The sequence below is a fragment of the Psammomys obesus genome, unplaced genomic scaffold, assembly GCF_907164565.1.
Source record: "Psammomys obesus unplaced genomic scaffold, mPsaObe1.curated_primary_1811, whole genome shotgun sequence".
NCBI lineage: Eukaryota > Metazoa > Chordata > Mammalia > Rodentia > Muridae > Psammomys > Psammomys obesus.
This window is the reverse complement of record NW_026596069.1, coordinates 5,143,404-5,161,092: the sequence shown is the minus strand read 5'-3', so window position 1 is coordinate 5,161,092 and position 17,689 is coordinate 5,143,404. Positions and strand designations below refer to the sequence as shown.

Below are 17,689 nucleotides of genomic sequence, written 5' to 3'. Positions count from 1 at the left end.
GTGAAAAGGGGAAAATTTCACGAGGTCCCACATTTGGACAAATAACTATTTATTTATATCATTTTACTCAGAATGTCATCTGGTGTTGTGGAGTTGATATACAGACATACATGGCATATTGTTGCTAGTCCATAATGTCCATTTTACTTTCAGTATCTCAAAGATACTGAGTTTATCTATCTGTTCACCCTTGTATGTCCAGATTCCAAAAGTGATTGCCCCTTGCTAGCTAGTTGTTAATCACTTGATAAATGAATTAAATTAAAAAGGGAGAAACAGGGGAGGGTGGAAAGGGAAAGAACGTTAGTTATATAAGGGGAGGGGGTGTAATTCAGAAAAAGAAGGAGGAAGGAGAAATAAATAGCACTAAAGTTGTTTGGAAAAGGATATTATTTATAAGCTAACCTAAAAATCACATATATAATGCGTGTGTATGTGTTTGTAGTATAAATGGAGTTACACTACATGGGGTAATAATGATCTTCCACAGAGAATCCAAGATGCTAACAAAAGGCTATAGATTATTGCTATTGCTCTTGGTAGCTTCCCAGAACTTGAAGGTATGACCATGTTTCTGGAGGCACAAACACTTAGAAGGCAGTTCTTGGAGGAATTAATCTGGAACTTCCCTGGAAGTCTCCTTCATGAGAACTAACTCTTTTTTAATTTTTAATTTTATTTTTATTAATTACAGTTTATTCACTTTGTATCCCAGCTGTAGCCTCCTCCCCCAACCCCTCCCAATCCCATCCTCCCTCCCTCTTCTTCTCCTATGCTCCTCCCCCAGTCCAATGTTAGGGAAGGTCCTCCTCCCCTTCTGACTGACCATAGCCTATCAGGTCTCATCAGGACTGGCTTCTTTGTCTTCACTGTGGACTGATAAGGCTGCTCCCCCCTCAGGTGGAGGTGATCAAAGAACCAGCCCATGAGTTCATGTCAGAGACGGTCCCTGTTTCTATTATTGGGGAACCCTCTTGGACACTGAGCTGCCATGGGCTACATCTGTGCAAGGGTTCTAAGTTATCTCCATGCAAGGTCCTTATTTGGTGTATTGAGGACTAACTCTTATAGAAATTAGAGGTCCTATGCAAGCTGCCAAGGGGGAAGCAATTATACATAGTTCAACCCATCTGTAACCCAACAATAACTGGCTTGCAAAGTATTCCCAATGGTGCAATGTTGAAAGTTTTATCTTGGCAGTAACTAATAGCAGTTGGATGAAAGGTCCACCCAGTACTAAGGGATTCATGCCTGTACCTCAAAACTAGAAAACCACTCATGACTAAAATGGCCTTCAATCCTAGAGGTGAACCTACTGCTGCCTTTTCATAATCCTATATAATTTCTAACTGTATCCTAAAGTTATTCCAAACTCATAGATAACTGCAGCTCTCACTCCTCTTTTTGTAATAGACAGTGGCTATTGCAGAGATCCGTAACTGGTAAAAATGCAAAGAGTAACTGACTGTGGTGTGTCCAGCTACAACTGAGAAATCTACACTACAACTCATATACCTAAGGCACAGGGAATATCCCTGGAAGCGAGACTGAAAGATTTTTAAGAGCCAGAAGAGCTAAGTGATAGTGTCTTCTAGGTATAACAAGAAAACGGAAGCCATATTTTTTTTCAAAAGTATGGCAGCCTAAACAAGACCCTAATAATGATATTGTAAGTTCCTATCAAGGTGGGTAGGAGAAGTTTCACAGTGTCCTAGATGAAAAAGATGAAAAGCTATAGCAATAAACAGCTACTGTGAGAAAGATGATAAGCCTTCTTCTCTAGGGGTGAGTCCCTTGATAGTTATCTAATCTCATGTACTGAGTCCTAAAAACTCATGAGTGTGTGAACAACACTAAATTAACTTCTCTCTCTCTCTCACTCACTCTCTTTCTCTTTCTGTGTATGTGTATGTATTTGGGAGTGAATGGGGGAGGTTTACATGGGAGAATTTAGATGAGGAAGATGGAGAGATAGAAATTATATAAGCCAGTAATTATGTATAAAATTCTCAAAACATGAGGGCTAATATCCAGCATATATAAAGAACTAAAGAAGCTGAAAGCAGCAAACCAAGTAATCTAATTAAAAAATGGGAAACAGAGCTAACCAGAGAATTCTCTGTAGAGGAATTTCGAATGGCAGAGAAACACTTAAGGAAATGCTCAACCTCATTAGCCTCATTGCATTTGCAGGGAAATGCAAATCAAAACAACCCTGAGATTTCACCTTACACCCATCAGAATGGCCAAGATCAAAAACTCAAGTGACAACACATGCTGGAGAGGTTGTAGAGAAAGGGGAACCCTTCTCCACTGCTGGTGGGAATGTAAACTTGTACAACCACTCTGGAAATCAATCTGGTGCTTTCTCAGACAACTAGGAATAGCGCTTCCTCAAGATCCAGCCATACCACTCCTAGGCATATATCCAAAAGAGGCTCAAGTACACAATAAGGACATTTGCTCAATCATGTTTGTAGCAGCCTTATTTGTAATAGCCAGAAGCTGGAAACAGCCCAGATGCCCCTCAACTGAAGAATGGATGCAGAAATTGTGGTACATCTACACAATGGAGTCTTACTCTGCAATGAAATATAAGGAAATCATGAAATTTGCAGGTAAATGGTGGGACCTGGAAAGGATCATCCTGAGTGAGTTGTCCCAGAAGCAGAAAGACACCCACGGTATATATTCACTCATATAGACTTATAGGATAAACCTACTAAAATCTGTACATCTAAAGAAACTAATCAAGAGAGAGGACCCTGACTAAAACACTCAAACCCCATCCCAAAAGGCAAAGAGGATAGACATCAGAAGAAAAAGAAAGCAGGAAACCACCTAGGAACCTGCCACAAAGGGCCTCTGAAAGACTCTGCCCTGCAGACTATCAAAGCAGATGCTGAGACTTATGGCCAACTTTTGGGCAAAGTGCATGGAATCTTATGTAAGAAGTGGGAAATAGTAGGTTATGGAGAGGACAGGAACACCACAAGGAGAAAAACAAAACCAGAAAATTTGAACACAGGGGCCTTCCCAGAGACCCATACTCCAACCAAGTACCAGGCATGGAGATAACCTAGAACCCCTACGTAAATGTAATCCATGGCAGTTTAGTGTCCAAGAAGGTTACATAGTAATGAGAAGAGGGACAGTCTCCAACACAATCTGATTGGCCTGCTCTTTGATCACCTCCCCCTGAGGGGGGAGCAGCCTTACCAGGCCACAGAAGGTGACAATGCAGCCACTCCTGATGTGATCTTATAGACTAAGATCAGAAAGAAGGAGAGGAGGACCTCCCCTATCAGTGGACTTGGGGAGGAGCATGTGTGAAGAAGGGGGAGGGAGGGTGGGATTGGGAGGGGAGAGGGGAGGGGTTTATGGGGGGATACAAAGTGAATAAAATGTAAAAAAAAGACATTCTGTCATACAAAACTGATATGAACGGGTTTTCACATACTTTATTGAATCATTCTTCTGCTAAAACCTGATACTTTAATACTCGAAAACAATAAAATCCTAAGTATTTGCCATTGAAAAAAAATTCTCAAAACATTAAAAATATAAACTAACTAGGTATGGTGACACATGCCTTTAATCCCAGCACTCATAATGCAGAGACAGGAGGCTCTCTGTGAGTCTAAAGCCAGTCTAGCCTACATAGTGAGTTCCAGGACAGCCAAGAATACACAGAGAGACCCTGTCTCAAACAAAATGAAAATTTTAAAGAAATTTAATAAAAGAAAAAATATATCATATATACAGATGGCATATAAAAAGTATGCACACATTTGTTTGTTCAGTTGTATCAAAGGAGAAAACCAGAAAACTGATTATATTTAGATTCTAATTCTGAACTCTACTAGTTTAGACAAATAAAGTAAAATTCTAAGCTTTGTTTACTTTCCATATCAATTAAAGTTAATGCTCACATTTAATAAATTAAATTAAAGAAGGAAAATGAAAATGTGACAAAATGTATAACTAGAGATAATGAAACTATTAGCTAAATCTAAGTGCTATCATGACAATAGAAATGCATTGCTAAACCTTTGTTTCCATCTAGAATATAAACTTTCACTTTTGAAAATATGCTTATTCTCATATCATACATTCTGTTAGATACCTATGTGTTTGTTTTTATCTCAGAGAAAATGTGTCTCCACAACAGGAAGTGTCTGTGAAGTTATTCTGAGAATATTTGGCACATGTTTATGAGATGTGCTCATCTCCCAATCACTGACTACTGCGTATTTCTGCTCTAAACTCAAAGATTCATTTCTTCTTCCTAACATTTGTTATTTTGATTGTCCTAAAATAAGTCTAACCATTCATCTGATTGTTTCTCCCTGGTCAAAGCACTTGTATTTTGGGGTGTTTTCCTCAAGCATGCTGCTAATATGGGTCTTATCTTTGTCAACAACTATTGTACTCACTGTTTCTGAGATAATGTGGTTTTCTGCTTTCTCACGATGCATAGCTCATAGGAGAAAGGTTTTGAGAAGGACTGAGTTTCTTATTTTCTTCAAGTAGCCCCAAGCTATTGCTGCTCTGCCATGATAAATATATATTTGCTATAACTCTACATAAATATTATTTTCTCAGCACAGACATTTCCAATGCCCAGAGATACAAATACCCACCTCTGAGCTAAAAACAATATTTCTGGCATTATATATCACTGAAAATGAAAGAAAGACTTCCATGATCCCAAGACCTCACTGAGCTGCCCAGCCGTGAAAAGCAGTATTCCCTAGTTTCTAGTTTATTGTTACTCTTTCTTACAGTGTCATAACTGAAGGGTTTACCATGTTCTGTCTTCAGGATGAAGCAGCTTATAGTCCGTGAGAGTTGTAAAACTTTATCCCCCGAATCTCTGATACACATTTCATTCATAAACCATTTTTATGCAGTCAGTTAGGGTTTTTCACAAACAGAAATTATCCTCTTTCTCTCCCTAGTGTGATGTAAGATGACATGATTAGGAGAAGCAAAAAGATCACAGAGGCTCAAGGACCTAATGCTCTCTTTGAGTCATGAAGTCACCACCTCTCTTGGATGCACAGTGGAGCAGAACTTAGTGCTGACTGGTCCTACACCAGGTCCTGGGGTCAAACCCTAATATTACGCATAAAAAAACAGTTTCGCTGAACTTTGGACAAGATCGCTCAGCTGTATAAAACAATCTTTTATAACATCTTACTCTCATCTTCTTTTTCATTTTTCACTCACTCTCTTTCTCCCTGCTTTGACACTGTCCTGACCAGGGTCTAGAGCTATCCATTTACATTCAAAGAATTATTCTTCTGATCCTCCCTGATTAAAAAAAAAAAAAAAAAGCTGTTTTTTTTTATGTTTTATTATCTAAGAGGCATCCTACAAGCCTTATTCTGAGAAAAACAAAAGACAAAACAAAGGAAACATTCATGATGGAATTGTGTTTGACAGACCCACAGTGCAGCAGCAAAACGTTAAATCAGAAAATGCTAAGTTTATCTCTTATCTGTAACTGACTGCATGAAATTGCATAAGTTTCTAGATGTCTAAAAGCCTCATTTGACTCCTTGGTAAATAGGTATCACACCACATGGAAGCTAACTTCATATGGCAGTAAGGATTAAGCATAATTAGTGAATGCCCATGCTTGATAATTCATCAACAGAATCAGCAGCACCAGAATAAATATCCCTGGATACAACATTAGCACTTAGAAAATGCTCTTTCATTTTAACTTAAGCAGCTAAAAAAAAAAAAAGAAAAAAAGAAACCTGATGCTCTCATCATCCTTGTTTTCTTCATTCAACTATTTTATTTAGTTGAAAGGCCTTGAGACTCAGCAAAATACATTAGAAATATAAGCACCTACACTATTAAACAGACAGCTTTAATTAGAAAAAATATTCTTCTGTTTTCAATCCTTTTCAAGGGAGACTCAGAAAGAAGAGAAGCCTAATTAAAAACTCATTATTGTTCCCTTATTAGTAGGTCTAGGCTACTTTTTGTCTGTACTTTTATCAGCTTATCTTTGTTAATCCTCTTCCTGGAGTAACAAAATACTATTTTTGACCTATAGTCTTGGCCTTGGCATCTTTGCTTTTAGATAGATAAATGACATATAGATTGGGTAGATAGATAGATATCTGTGTGTGTGTTTCAGATGTAAAATACAAAAACAACATTTCAAACATTCATGTATTATAGAATACATATTCTATTTTAGTCTTAATTTCCTTACTAGCTACAATAGTTTCCTGAAGTCAATTTCTGCCAATAGATTTATCTCTTTAATACTATCATCCTTCATATGCTTACCTTTCAACAACACAGGGCTGAAGGATGAAAATAATGTGTAAATTGAAATCATATTGCAATGAAAAACCACAGCTCTGCAATTTCAGGAATGGTCATTTCTATCACAAACACCACGGCCAGAAACCCAATTTTCACATCAGCACTTCATTATCAGAGAATTCATTGTTGGAGACTTGGTGCTGCAGGGCCTTTATGAAGGTGGTAATTGTGTTTTCATGGTTCTGCATTCTCTGTGACTATCATGTCTATTTGTTGTTATCTGCAAAGGAAGACTGTAAAATTAGAATGTGACTTTGTCCAGTGTTTATTCATAGTGTTGGCTTCAGTGACCTTTGCTATTTGTGATGATGTGATTCATTTCAGTGCTAACTGGGAAGGAGCAGCCGACTCTTCAGGGTGTGATGGAGCCTCCTGATCCTGCCTCAGGGATAGTTTGAGTCTTTGAGCCAGGGGTTTTCTTTGAGTCAAGAAAATCGGTGCCTAGAAAGCATGGGAAAGCTCATGTCCCAGTACGTGGACTTATGAGCAGTCACTCTACAAGGTGTGGACTGAAACTGTTTCCTAATGCTCTCGTTTTCCTAACATTCTTAGAGTCTTTTATAGAGCCCCTGACTAAGCCAGTCTGGGCTGTTTGTTCTTCAGGAATTCTCAGTGTACGATAAAGGAGGTGTTGTAAACACTGACGGGAAGGTGCTGCCTCCTAGCACCACTAATGATGTAAGCGTGACAGTGTACCCTCATGCTACCTTCAGAGGCCTTAAGGAAAGTGTATTGGTTAGAGTTCTGTTGCTGCGATAAATACCAAAAGCAACTTGTGTGATAAGAAAAGGCTTATTTAGCTTACAGGTTACAGTATACCATTGAGGGAAGCGAGGAGATGAACTCAAGGCAGGAACCTAAAGGCAGAAACTGATGCAGAGATCATGGAGAGCTTCTTCTGACTGGCTTGCTTCCCATGACTTAGGCTTCTTTCTAATACAGTTCAGGACCACCTTCCCAGGGATGACACTGCCCACAATGAGTTGGGTCCTCCAATCAATCCTTAATCAATAAAATGCTCTCACAGTCCTGTCGGGAGGCCAATCTAATAGGGACATTTTCTCATCTGAGATTTCCTCTCTTCCCTGATGACACTGGATTGTGTCAAATGGACAAAAACTTAATCAAGGCAGAGATCAAAGCACCCCCACTCTTCAGAGGGGTACCTGGGAGGTTCAGAAGCTGTTCCTTTCTTCTTCCCTTGCAGAGTAGGTGAGGACAGAGTCATAATAAGCTCTTGAGATGAACATTTCCTCTTACAGAAATGTAAGAATATTATTGCACACAGTTTTGCAGAAGCAAAATAGAGAAACAGCAACACATAACTTTACACAGGAGACAAATAAGCATAGCTTCTGCTTTTCTATGAATCAGAATGTCCACCATAAACTCATATATTTAAATGTTTGTTTTCCAATCAGTGATACTGTTTAGGAAGGATTAGGAGGTATGGCCTTGTTGGAGGAAGTGTTTCACTGACTTTGAGGTTTCAAAAGCCCAAATAATATTCTGTCTCACTCCCAAAGTCACTCCATCATACCACAAGGACATTTGTTCAACACTGTTCATAGTGGCTGTGTTCATAATGTCTAGAACCAGAAACAACCTAGATGTCTCTTAATCAAACAATGATTTTAAAAAAATGAATACACAATGGTGAATTACTAAGGTATTAAACACACACACACACACTGACATCATAAAATTTGCTGGCAAATGGATGGAACTAAAAAAAAAAAAAGAATCATCCTGAGTGAGGTAACCCAGAACCCAAAAGACAAACATGGTATGTGTTCTCTTATAAGTTGATAATAGCAGTGAAATAAAGGATAATATGCTACAACTTACAGACCCAGAGAACCTAAGTAACAAGGAGAGTGTAAAAAGGGTCCAAAGGATTTTCTAGGAAGAGGAATTAGAATAGATTTCAGGAGGTAGACTAGGGGCTGGTGGGGATGGGAACAGGAGAGATTAGGCAGGGGAATGGAGGGAGAGAATACAGGGAGAGATGGCCAGAATAGGAAGGCACTTGGGAAGCGAGGTAGAAAGCTAGTACAATAGAAATTCCACGGAATCTATAAGGATGACACTAGTGAAGACTTCTAATAATGTGAGAGAGGGGGAAAGGATTGGAGGAGTCAGAGGGATCAAGGGCACCTTGAGAACATGACCCACAGAATCAAATGACCAGGAATCAAGTGAGCTCACAGAGATCAAGGAACTTGTATGGATCTGACCTAGGTCTTCTGCGTATACGTTATGGTTATATAGCTTAGCATTCTTTTTAAGATTTCTAACAATGGTAGCAGGGATGTGTCCAACTCTTATGCCTGCCTTTGGGACCCTTCTCCTACTGGGCTACCTCACTGGCTCTTGATATGAGAATATATGCCTGGTATAATTGTGGCTTGTTATGCTGTATTTAGTTTATATTCCTGGAAGACCTGCTCTTTTCCAAGGGGAAGTGAAGGGAAGGTGAATCTGGGGAAATGAGAGGTGGGGAAAGAGACTAGCGGGAAGTCAGGGAGAGGAAACTGCAGCTAGGATGTAATATAAGAGAAAATAACAATAAATTTGGATAATAGTAATAATAATAATAATAATAATAACAATAATAACATTGCCTTGGTCATGGTGTCTCCTCACACCAGTAAATAGTAACTCAGACAGCTACTAAAACAATAGTTTGCATTTTAAAATGCTTAGACTCTAAAGTGCAATATAAAATATAAAAAAATTACCACAAAAAGCATTGCACTAAATAACTGCACTTCCATGTTAAGCCAAGCCTTATAAATATTGGCTTTATATGAGCTCTTTCCATTTTAAGAAAGCATTAAATGCATTAAACATGAAAATTCAAATTCATAAGACACATAAATTAGGAAAAAAAACACCTCTGTTACTTTTAGTCATTCTTCCTACCTTAGCAAAAGGTTTTATTAGCAAGTTACAGTAGTAGCTGGTTTAAAAATCAATCACCAAGAGGAATAAAAGAAACTATTAAAAGCCAGTTTACATTTAAAGACAGTATAAATAAAGATGAAGCATCCCAAATTATAACCAAACAACTCAATTTAGAGAATTAGATTCACAAAACTTAGATTTGCATGCAAGCTTCTTTCTACAAACTAAATCACAGGAATGGAATCCTGTGATGGTTGTCCTGCTTCCTGAACAGATAACTGGGTTACGGTTTCCATGTAGCCATCTCAGAGAGGACACCCAGCTTTCCCCATCAGGTGATGCCTCAGGAGTGGTGTCTGACCCAATGAGAACACAGTGAAATGAACTGTGGTAAATCTGGGGAACTTGTCATTCAAGATAGATACATGAAAACTCAAATTCATGTGACACATAAATTGGGGGGGGGAACCCTCTGTTTGCTTTAGTCATTATTTGTACTTCAGCAAAAGGTCTTAGTAGGTTACAGCAGTAGTTGGTTTAAAAATTAGTCACTAACAGGAATAACAGAAACTACTAAGAGCCAGTTCACATTTAAAATCAGTGTAAATAAAGATGAAGCATCCCAAATTATAACCAAACAACTCAACTTAGAGAATTAGATTTACAAAAATTTGATTTCCCTGTAAATATATATATATACATATATATATATAATATACACAAATATGTACAAGTATATATATATATTATACAACACATATACAATATATGTATTCAATATTATATTACATATATAAAACCTTCTCAAGTTTGTATAACAAATACATGAAATTATCAAAATCATGATGGCACAGCAGACATAATTTAGAAAATACTGAGTATATATGAAAGGATGATCTTATTCAGTACAAGAAAAAGGGTGTTTATCACTGCATGGTTCAAAAACATAGCGACGTAAACCTTTGCTTGTTATAGATCCCGTAAGTCAGAAAACAAATAATGCTCAACTGTGAGACATTTACCGTTCCAGGTGGATTGGCTTGGATGTCTTGCATAATGACAGGAAACACACAATGCTGCGAAAACACACAAGATGGCTTGGCCTGCATACACGTTACCTTGGTAAGGACAGCTCTGGGCTTGGTGCATGTGCCACATGGGTTTCATGTGAAGTCTGGAATTCCAGTGTGAGCATTTCAAGTAGTAATTGTGCACAGAAACTGCATAATGTTTAAATCTCAAACTCCAAAGTTCCACAGACTGGTTCGTTTTACCCACTGTTGTTCAAAGCAAATCTAATACCCACCAGATTCAAGAACACAGAGGACTGCCGGTGAGGATGCTGTGAAACAGCATACAAGATAGAATATACAGAGGAAGGGGACACACTATAAAAGAAAATATATGGATTTCTTAGGGGGAGAAAAGCATGGGTCCTTATCTGAAGCTCAGGACGCACTCATATTTGATGCCACATGTAGCTTGAGGCAAAGACAAGCTAATCTAAAACTTGCACTCACCTGGCGGAACTGCTCCAGGTCAATTTTGTTACCCACCAGCACAAGGGGGATTTCATAGGTGTGACGGACCTGGAAAATAAGCTCCTTGAACTTGGCAGCCTCCTGGAATGACTGGCGGTCAGTGACAGAATAGCAGATGATGAAGCCCTCTCCCCCACGCATGTACTGCTCCCGCATGGCCGTGAACTCTGCCTGAAGGAGAGAAGAGTAATTGGGTAGGTTTCAGTTGGAGAGAGTCAATATGACATTTAATATATTCTTGTGAATATTTTGAACTATTGAGAGTATTGGTATTTGGCTATAAAAGGTTCGATTTAAAGAGCTCCTGGACAGATAGGGTAAATAACAAGTCATAAACATAAGATTTGTTTTTATATTTTAATGACCTCCGCTTCTGAAAACAAGCCAATCTGTGCATTTGAGCTTGTGTTAGGTATGCCTACATTAATATTTAAACATTTTCTTACAGCCTGTCTTTTGAAACTTTTTTTTCCTAAAAACCATTGAAGACATGTATGATCAAAGGAATCCGGCTTTGCTTTTCAAATAAGAGCCCATTTGTAAGGGAAATCTGGAGCAAGTCCTCCGAAGGACCTGCGGAAATGAAGTGCTTTTCTATTCAAAAGTATGAACACAGAAGCTAGAGCTGTGGCTGAGATGGAGTGCCTGCCGAGCACTGGAAGGTCCTGGGTTTATCCCCAACAAGGAAAGAAAGGAAGGGGGAGTGAAAGAGGTAGGGAGGACACACTAAAGTTACACTATTGATTATCTTTGCCCTTCTGGGAAGATTTTAACGTGGGCAATAGAGATGAACTCATATATTCCAGTGTTCTTAGGTTTGCCTCAGATACACCCATAAAGACAAGCACCTAGCTGCCTGAGAACAGATTAATTTCAACACTCTGCTAACTCCTTCATCTTGCTTTCCACAGAAGGCAGGCTACTATCCAGATGGTCCCAGTGCCCCATCTGACTGACCCTGCTGGCTCAGCCTTTCATACTGCTTCCATCTGTATTACAATTTCCCAGCATCTGAAAATCCTAACATTTAAACTGTAAGCCAGAGTTTCTTTAAGTCAAAAATATGCTATTTATTTATTCTTACTCTGAATCTACTAGTAAAATTACAAGGATTAGATAGATGCAATGGGTGACTTAAAACTTGGGCTTGTCTACAGAACATACGTTTTACTGCTGGGTCATCTCTCCAGCCCCAGGCATAAAGTCTCAGTGCTTTACAAACAATGTTCCATTGCATATTTTAAATTCCCTCCCACCAAAGTTTAGGTATGCCTGAGAAGTAGACATGCTCAAAGATAGCATTCCTCTAATTTTGAGAAATTGTGATAATTTCACTGCAAATGATAATGAATCAATAATATTCTATACAAAAGTGGCTGCTTCTTTTCCCATTCTGTGGGCTGCCAGTTTGTTCTATTTATGGTGTCCTTTTCCTTACAGAAGCTTTTGGGTCTTTGTTTGTTTGATTGATTTAACATATATATTTATTTATTACAATTTATTCACTTTGTATCCCACTACAGTCTTCTCCCTTGTCTCCTGGCAGTCCCACCCACACTTTTACTTCTCCCCCTATGCCTTTTCCCTACTCCCCTGATAGGGAAGGACCTCCTCCCCTTCCATCTGACCCTAGCTTATCAGGTCTCATCCAGGCTGGCTGCATCATCTTCCTCTGAGGCCTGGTAAGGATGCTCCCCACTCAGGGGGAGGTGATCAAAGAGCCAGCCACTGAATTCATGTCAGAGACAGCCCCTGTACCCCTTCCTAGGGCACCCACTTGGAAACTGAGCAGCCAATGGGCTTCTTTTGAACAGGGGGTCTAGGTCCTTTCCATGCATGGTCCTTAGTTGGAGTATCAGTCTCTGCAGGCCCCTCTAGGCCCAGGTATTTTGGCTGTTGTTCTCCTTGTGGAGTTCCTGTCCCCTCTAGATCCTTCTATCTACCTCATCTTCTGTAAAAGATTCCAGCACTCTGCCCAAATCCTATTTATTGATGTTGATTTTAATGCCTGAGCTGTTGGAGTTCTTTTCAGGAAGTTGTCTCCTGTGCCAATGAATTTAAGACTATTCACCACTTTCTCTTCTATCAGGTTCAGTGTGTCTGGTTTTATGTTGATCTTTGACCCACTTAGACTTGAGTTTTGTGCAAGGTAATAGACAGGGATGTACTTACATTTTTCTACATGCAGACATCCAGTTATATCAGCACCATTTATTGAAGATGCTGTCTTTTTCCCATTGTATATTTCTGGGTTTTGATTTATTAAAAAATAATCAGGTGTTCATAGGTGTGTGGATCTGTTTGGGTCTTTGATTCAATTTCATTGATCAACATGTCTGTTTTTCTACCAATACCATGAAGTTTTTAATACTATAGTTCATCTTGAGATCAGGGATGGTGATACCTCTGGGAGTTCTTTTATTATTCAGGATTGTTTTCACTAACCTAAGATTTTTGTTTTTCCACATGAAGTTGAGTATTGTCCTTTCAAGGTCTTTAAAGAATTATGTTGGAATTTTATGGGGATTATGTTGAATCTGTAGATTGCTTTTTGTAAGATGACTGTTTTTACTGTGTCAATTCTACCAATCCATGAGCATGAACTATCTTTCCATCTTCTGTTATTTTCTTCACTTTCTTTCCTCAAAAACTTTAAGTTTTTGCCATACAAGTCTTTCATTTGATTGATTAAAATTATTTCACCAACCCTATCTGACAGAAGGCTAATATTGAATACAAATAAAAAGGAAACTCAAGAAACTAGACATCAACAAACCAAATAATCCACTTGAAACTGGAGTAAAGGTCTAAACAGAGAATTCTTAATAGCAAAATCTTAAATGGCTAAGAAACACTTAAAGAAATGTTCAACATTCTTGGTCATCCAGGAAATGTAAATCAAATGACTGAGATTACATCTTATACCCATCAGCATAGCTAAGATCAAAACAACAAGAGCTCATGCAAGCAAAGATATGGAGCAAGTGGACACTCCTCTTTTGCTGGTGGAAATGCAAATTTGTACAACTCCTATGGAAATCAAATGGTAGTTCCTCAGGAAATTGGAAATCAGTCTACTTCAAGGAAGAGTTATTCCACTCTTGGGCATATGACCAAAGGACCCTCCATCCTACCACAAAGGACCCTTGTTCACCTATGTCATAGTGGCTTTAGTCATAATAGCCAGGAACTGTAAATAACCTAGATATCCCTCAATGGAAGAATAGATGAAAAACGTGGTATATTTACACAATGGAGTATTACTCAGCTATGGGGGGGGGGGGGGATGGCATCATGAAACTTGCATGTAAAATGATGGAACTAGAAAACCTCATCCTGAGTGAGGCAACATAGTCCCATAAAAGTAAACATGTATACTTAAAGGTAAACATATGTATACTTAAAAATGGAAATTACCTGTTAAGTAAGGAATAATCACACTATAATCCATAGACCAAGAGAGGCTAAGTAGCAAGGAGGGCTATGGGTGTGTGAGTGTGTGAGTGTGTGTGTGTGTGTGTGTGTGTGTGTGTGTGTGTGTGTGTGTGTGTGTATGGATCTCCCTGGGAAAGGGAAATAGAATAGTTTTCGTGGGGGAATTGGGGGCCAGTGAGGATGGCAACAGAAGAGGTCAAGTCTGAGAGGCGGGGGCAGAGGGGGAGAATACAGCAGAGACACTGAGGGTAGTATTTAGAAGGCAGCATGGAAACCTAGCACAGTGAAAACTTCCTGGGACCTATCAGGGTGACCCTAGCAAGGTCTCCTAGTAATGGAGGGTACCATGCCTGAAACTGCCATCTCCTGTAACTAGGCAAAGAGTTGAACTGGAACACCAACCCAGCCACTAAACCTTTGTCCCACAACCTATTCTGCTGGCAAGATACACTTCAGCAGTGGTAGCTCAGAGCTTGTGGGTGTGGCCAACCAATGACTGGTCTAACTTGAGGCTTAAGACACTAGAAGGAGCCCATGTTGAACACTATCTGGATGATAAGGAACTGGAAGGTGGATGGCTCAGGGTCCTAAGGTAGAACCAAATATGACTGACAAAAAAAAAAAAAAGAAAAAAGTCAATGAAATAATTCCTAATGATACTCTGCTATACTCACAGATTGGTGCCTAACCCAACTATCTTCATAAAGGCTTCCTTCAGCAACTGATGGGAGCAGATGGCAGAGACTCACAGCTGAGCATTAGGCAGAGCTTGAGGAACCACACAGAAGAGGAAGGTAAAAGATTGCAGGACATTGGATGTAGGAGAAAACAAGTAACAGGACAGGAGCCTACCACAGAGGACCTCTGAAAGACTCTACCTAGCAGTGTATCAAAGCAGATATTAAGACTCATAACCAAACCTTTGGCAAAGTGCAGGGAATCATATGAAATAAAAGGGAGTTAGTAAGACCTGAAGAGGACAGGAGCTCCATAAGGACCAAATATATCAGGGCACAGGGGTCTTTTATGAGACTGTTTCTCCAACCAAGGACCATGTATGGAAATAACCTAGAACCCCTGCTCCTATGTAGCTCATGGTAGCTCAGTATCCAAGTGGGTACCCTAGTAAGGGGAACAGGAACTATTTCTGACATGAACTCAATAGCAGGCTCATCGACCCTCCCTTCCCGAGGGAGGAGCTACGCCACAGGGAGGAGGACATTGCAGCCAGTCCTGAAGATACCTGATAAGCTAGGGTCAGTTGGAAGGGGAGGAGGTCCTCCCCTATCAGTGGACTTGGAAAGGGGCAGGGAGGAGATGAAGGAGGAGGGTGGGATTGGGAGGGAATGAGGGATGGGGCTATGGCTGGGATACAAAGTAAATAACCTGTGATTAATATAAAAAAAATAGCAATTATTATTAAAAAAAAAAAAAAAAGATTATAGAAACCAGGGAGTTCAAGGCCCACAGAATCAACTAAGCGGGGCTCATAGAGACTCACAGAGACTGAAGCAGCAACCACAAAGCCTGCCCGGATCTGCAGTAGGCCCTCTGCATGCATGATTTGGCTGTTTAGCTTGGGGAGTTGGTGGGATTTCTAACAGGGGGAGTAGGGATATCTTTGACTCTTTTGCCTGCTTGTGGGATCCTTTTCCTCCTATTGCATTGCCTCATCCAGCCTTGACATGAAGTTTTATGTTTAGTTTTATTGCATCCTGTTATGCCATATTTTATAGCATAACACTTGGAGGCCTGCTCTTCTCTGAAGGAAAGCAAAAGAACTGTGGATTTGGGTGGAGGGGGGACATGGGAAAGGGGAGGTTGTAGTTGAGATGTATTGTATGAGAGAAGAATAAAGAATAAGAAAAAGGAAAGGTAATCATCATCATTTTTTTAAAGGTGGCTGTTCCTTTTTATCCTCTTCAACGCTACTTTAAACTAATTTGTTTACTTTGGGATAAAAAGAACCACGTCTCTTTGATCTGCTCATTATTTTTGAGTTGTGTTGTTGATCTCCTGTGTTGATTATTCAGTAGTGTATTTGCTCTACTTATGGATTTAATTTATTGAATGAAGGAGTTCGTGGTGTTTTTTTTTACGTGTTTGCTACTTCTCCAACTGAGGATTATTTTAATTTGTGCTAGACACATGTCTTTCTATGATATTTCCTACATTTAATATAAAACAATACATTTGATTACCTCAGCAACAACTATAGCATAAAAATCTAGTAAATTTGAAAATGGAATACAGGCAAAGGATATAAAAGGAAAATTTACAGAAAGCAATATTTAGAGAGTGAATGAAAGTCCAGCAGAGCTTGGTGGTGAAATTAAAAGTCATATATAAGCTGTGTTAAAGTAGAGAGAAAGATATGGTAGGGGCACCTGTAATTCCAGTATTCCAGCACTGAGTCAAATGATTATGATTCCAAGATCAGCCTGGGCCCAAAAACTACAGTAACAAAAAAGGTGTTCAATCTTCACCTTCATAACCTGAAGGCGTACTAAGGGAGTTACAACGGTGTGTCTTTCAGGCCTGTGATCACTGAGACTGTCATCTTTCAACACATAATCTCTCAATCTCTCAATTTCTTCATTTGTGAAAGCAAGATTGGGATCTACTTGCCCTGCCCTATATGGATGGAGAAAGAAATCAATTGAGAGAATAAGCATAAAAACACTTTGATGAATTTTTAAAATAAAATACGCTTCAAGCCTTCATTCCAGATTCAGCAGGACAGACACTCTCACTGTGAAATAAGCACGTGACCCCTGTGTACCGCCCTCAGTATGAAGGCGGGAAGTTTTCAACCACAATCATCAGAAAACCCACAGGATTCAAGTCAGAGACCTTTCACCGATGAATCAGATACAATGAAATGCTCACAACGATGGGGTCATTCCAAGTAGCCGGGCTCGTCTTTGTCACTCTCTCAGAATCTGGGCACCCGTTTGTCTTGAACACACTCAGGAGGCTGATGGCACCAGGAATGCTAAGCATAAGCTCTGTAGCTATGTTGCATCTTAGTAGCATGATATAGAAATCTCTCCACAGGGGAAAGCCTGTTAAACATGTCTCTTCCGTTCTCATTATCCCATGAATTAAAGATTCTGAAACACTCTGTTGTCTGCGTTTTATCCGCTCATGCCAATACTTCCTGCTGTAAACGAAACTTGCTAGTTAATTATTCAGGAATATTGCTACATTCCATTTGCTATCAATAAACATCAAAGTACCTAGGAAAGCAGACTCTAGAAAATGCTTCAACATTATTCTGAATAAATATTACAGTTTACTCCCCCCTTTTTTTGTTTTGACATCTTCCCTTGTAGGAATTCTATGAGTTCTAAAAACAAATAATTTCTGATAAAAATCACCATGGTAGTTTGAATGAAATGAAAAGGTATTTGAATACTTGGTCCCCAGTTAGCAGCTATTTGAGGAAGACTGAC

General features: G+C 39.3%; 1 protein-coding gene across 1 annotated transcript in view; it reads right to left on the bottom strand.

The window, feature by feature from the left end:
• The window catches only part of Rit2 (Ras like without CAAX 2), a 341,614-nt gene that overhangs the window by 172,095 nt on the left and 151,830 nt on the right, over positions 1 to 17,689 (bottom strand). The window contains exon 4 of the mRNA XM_055625523.1: positions 10,779 to 10,970. Within this exon, the coding sequence (XP_055481498.1) occupies positions 10,779 to 10,970 (192 nt within the window). The remainder of the gene's footprint in view (positions 1 to 10,778; positions 10,971 to 17,689) is intronic.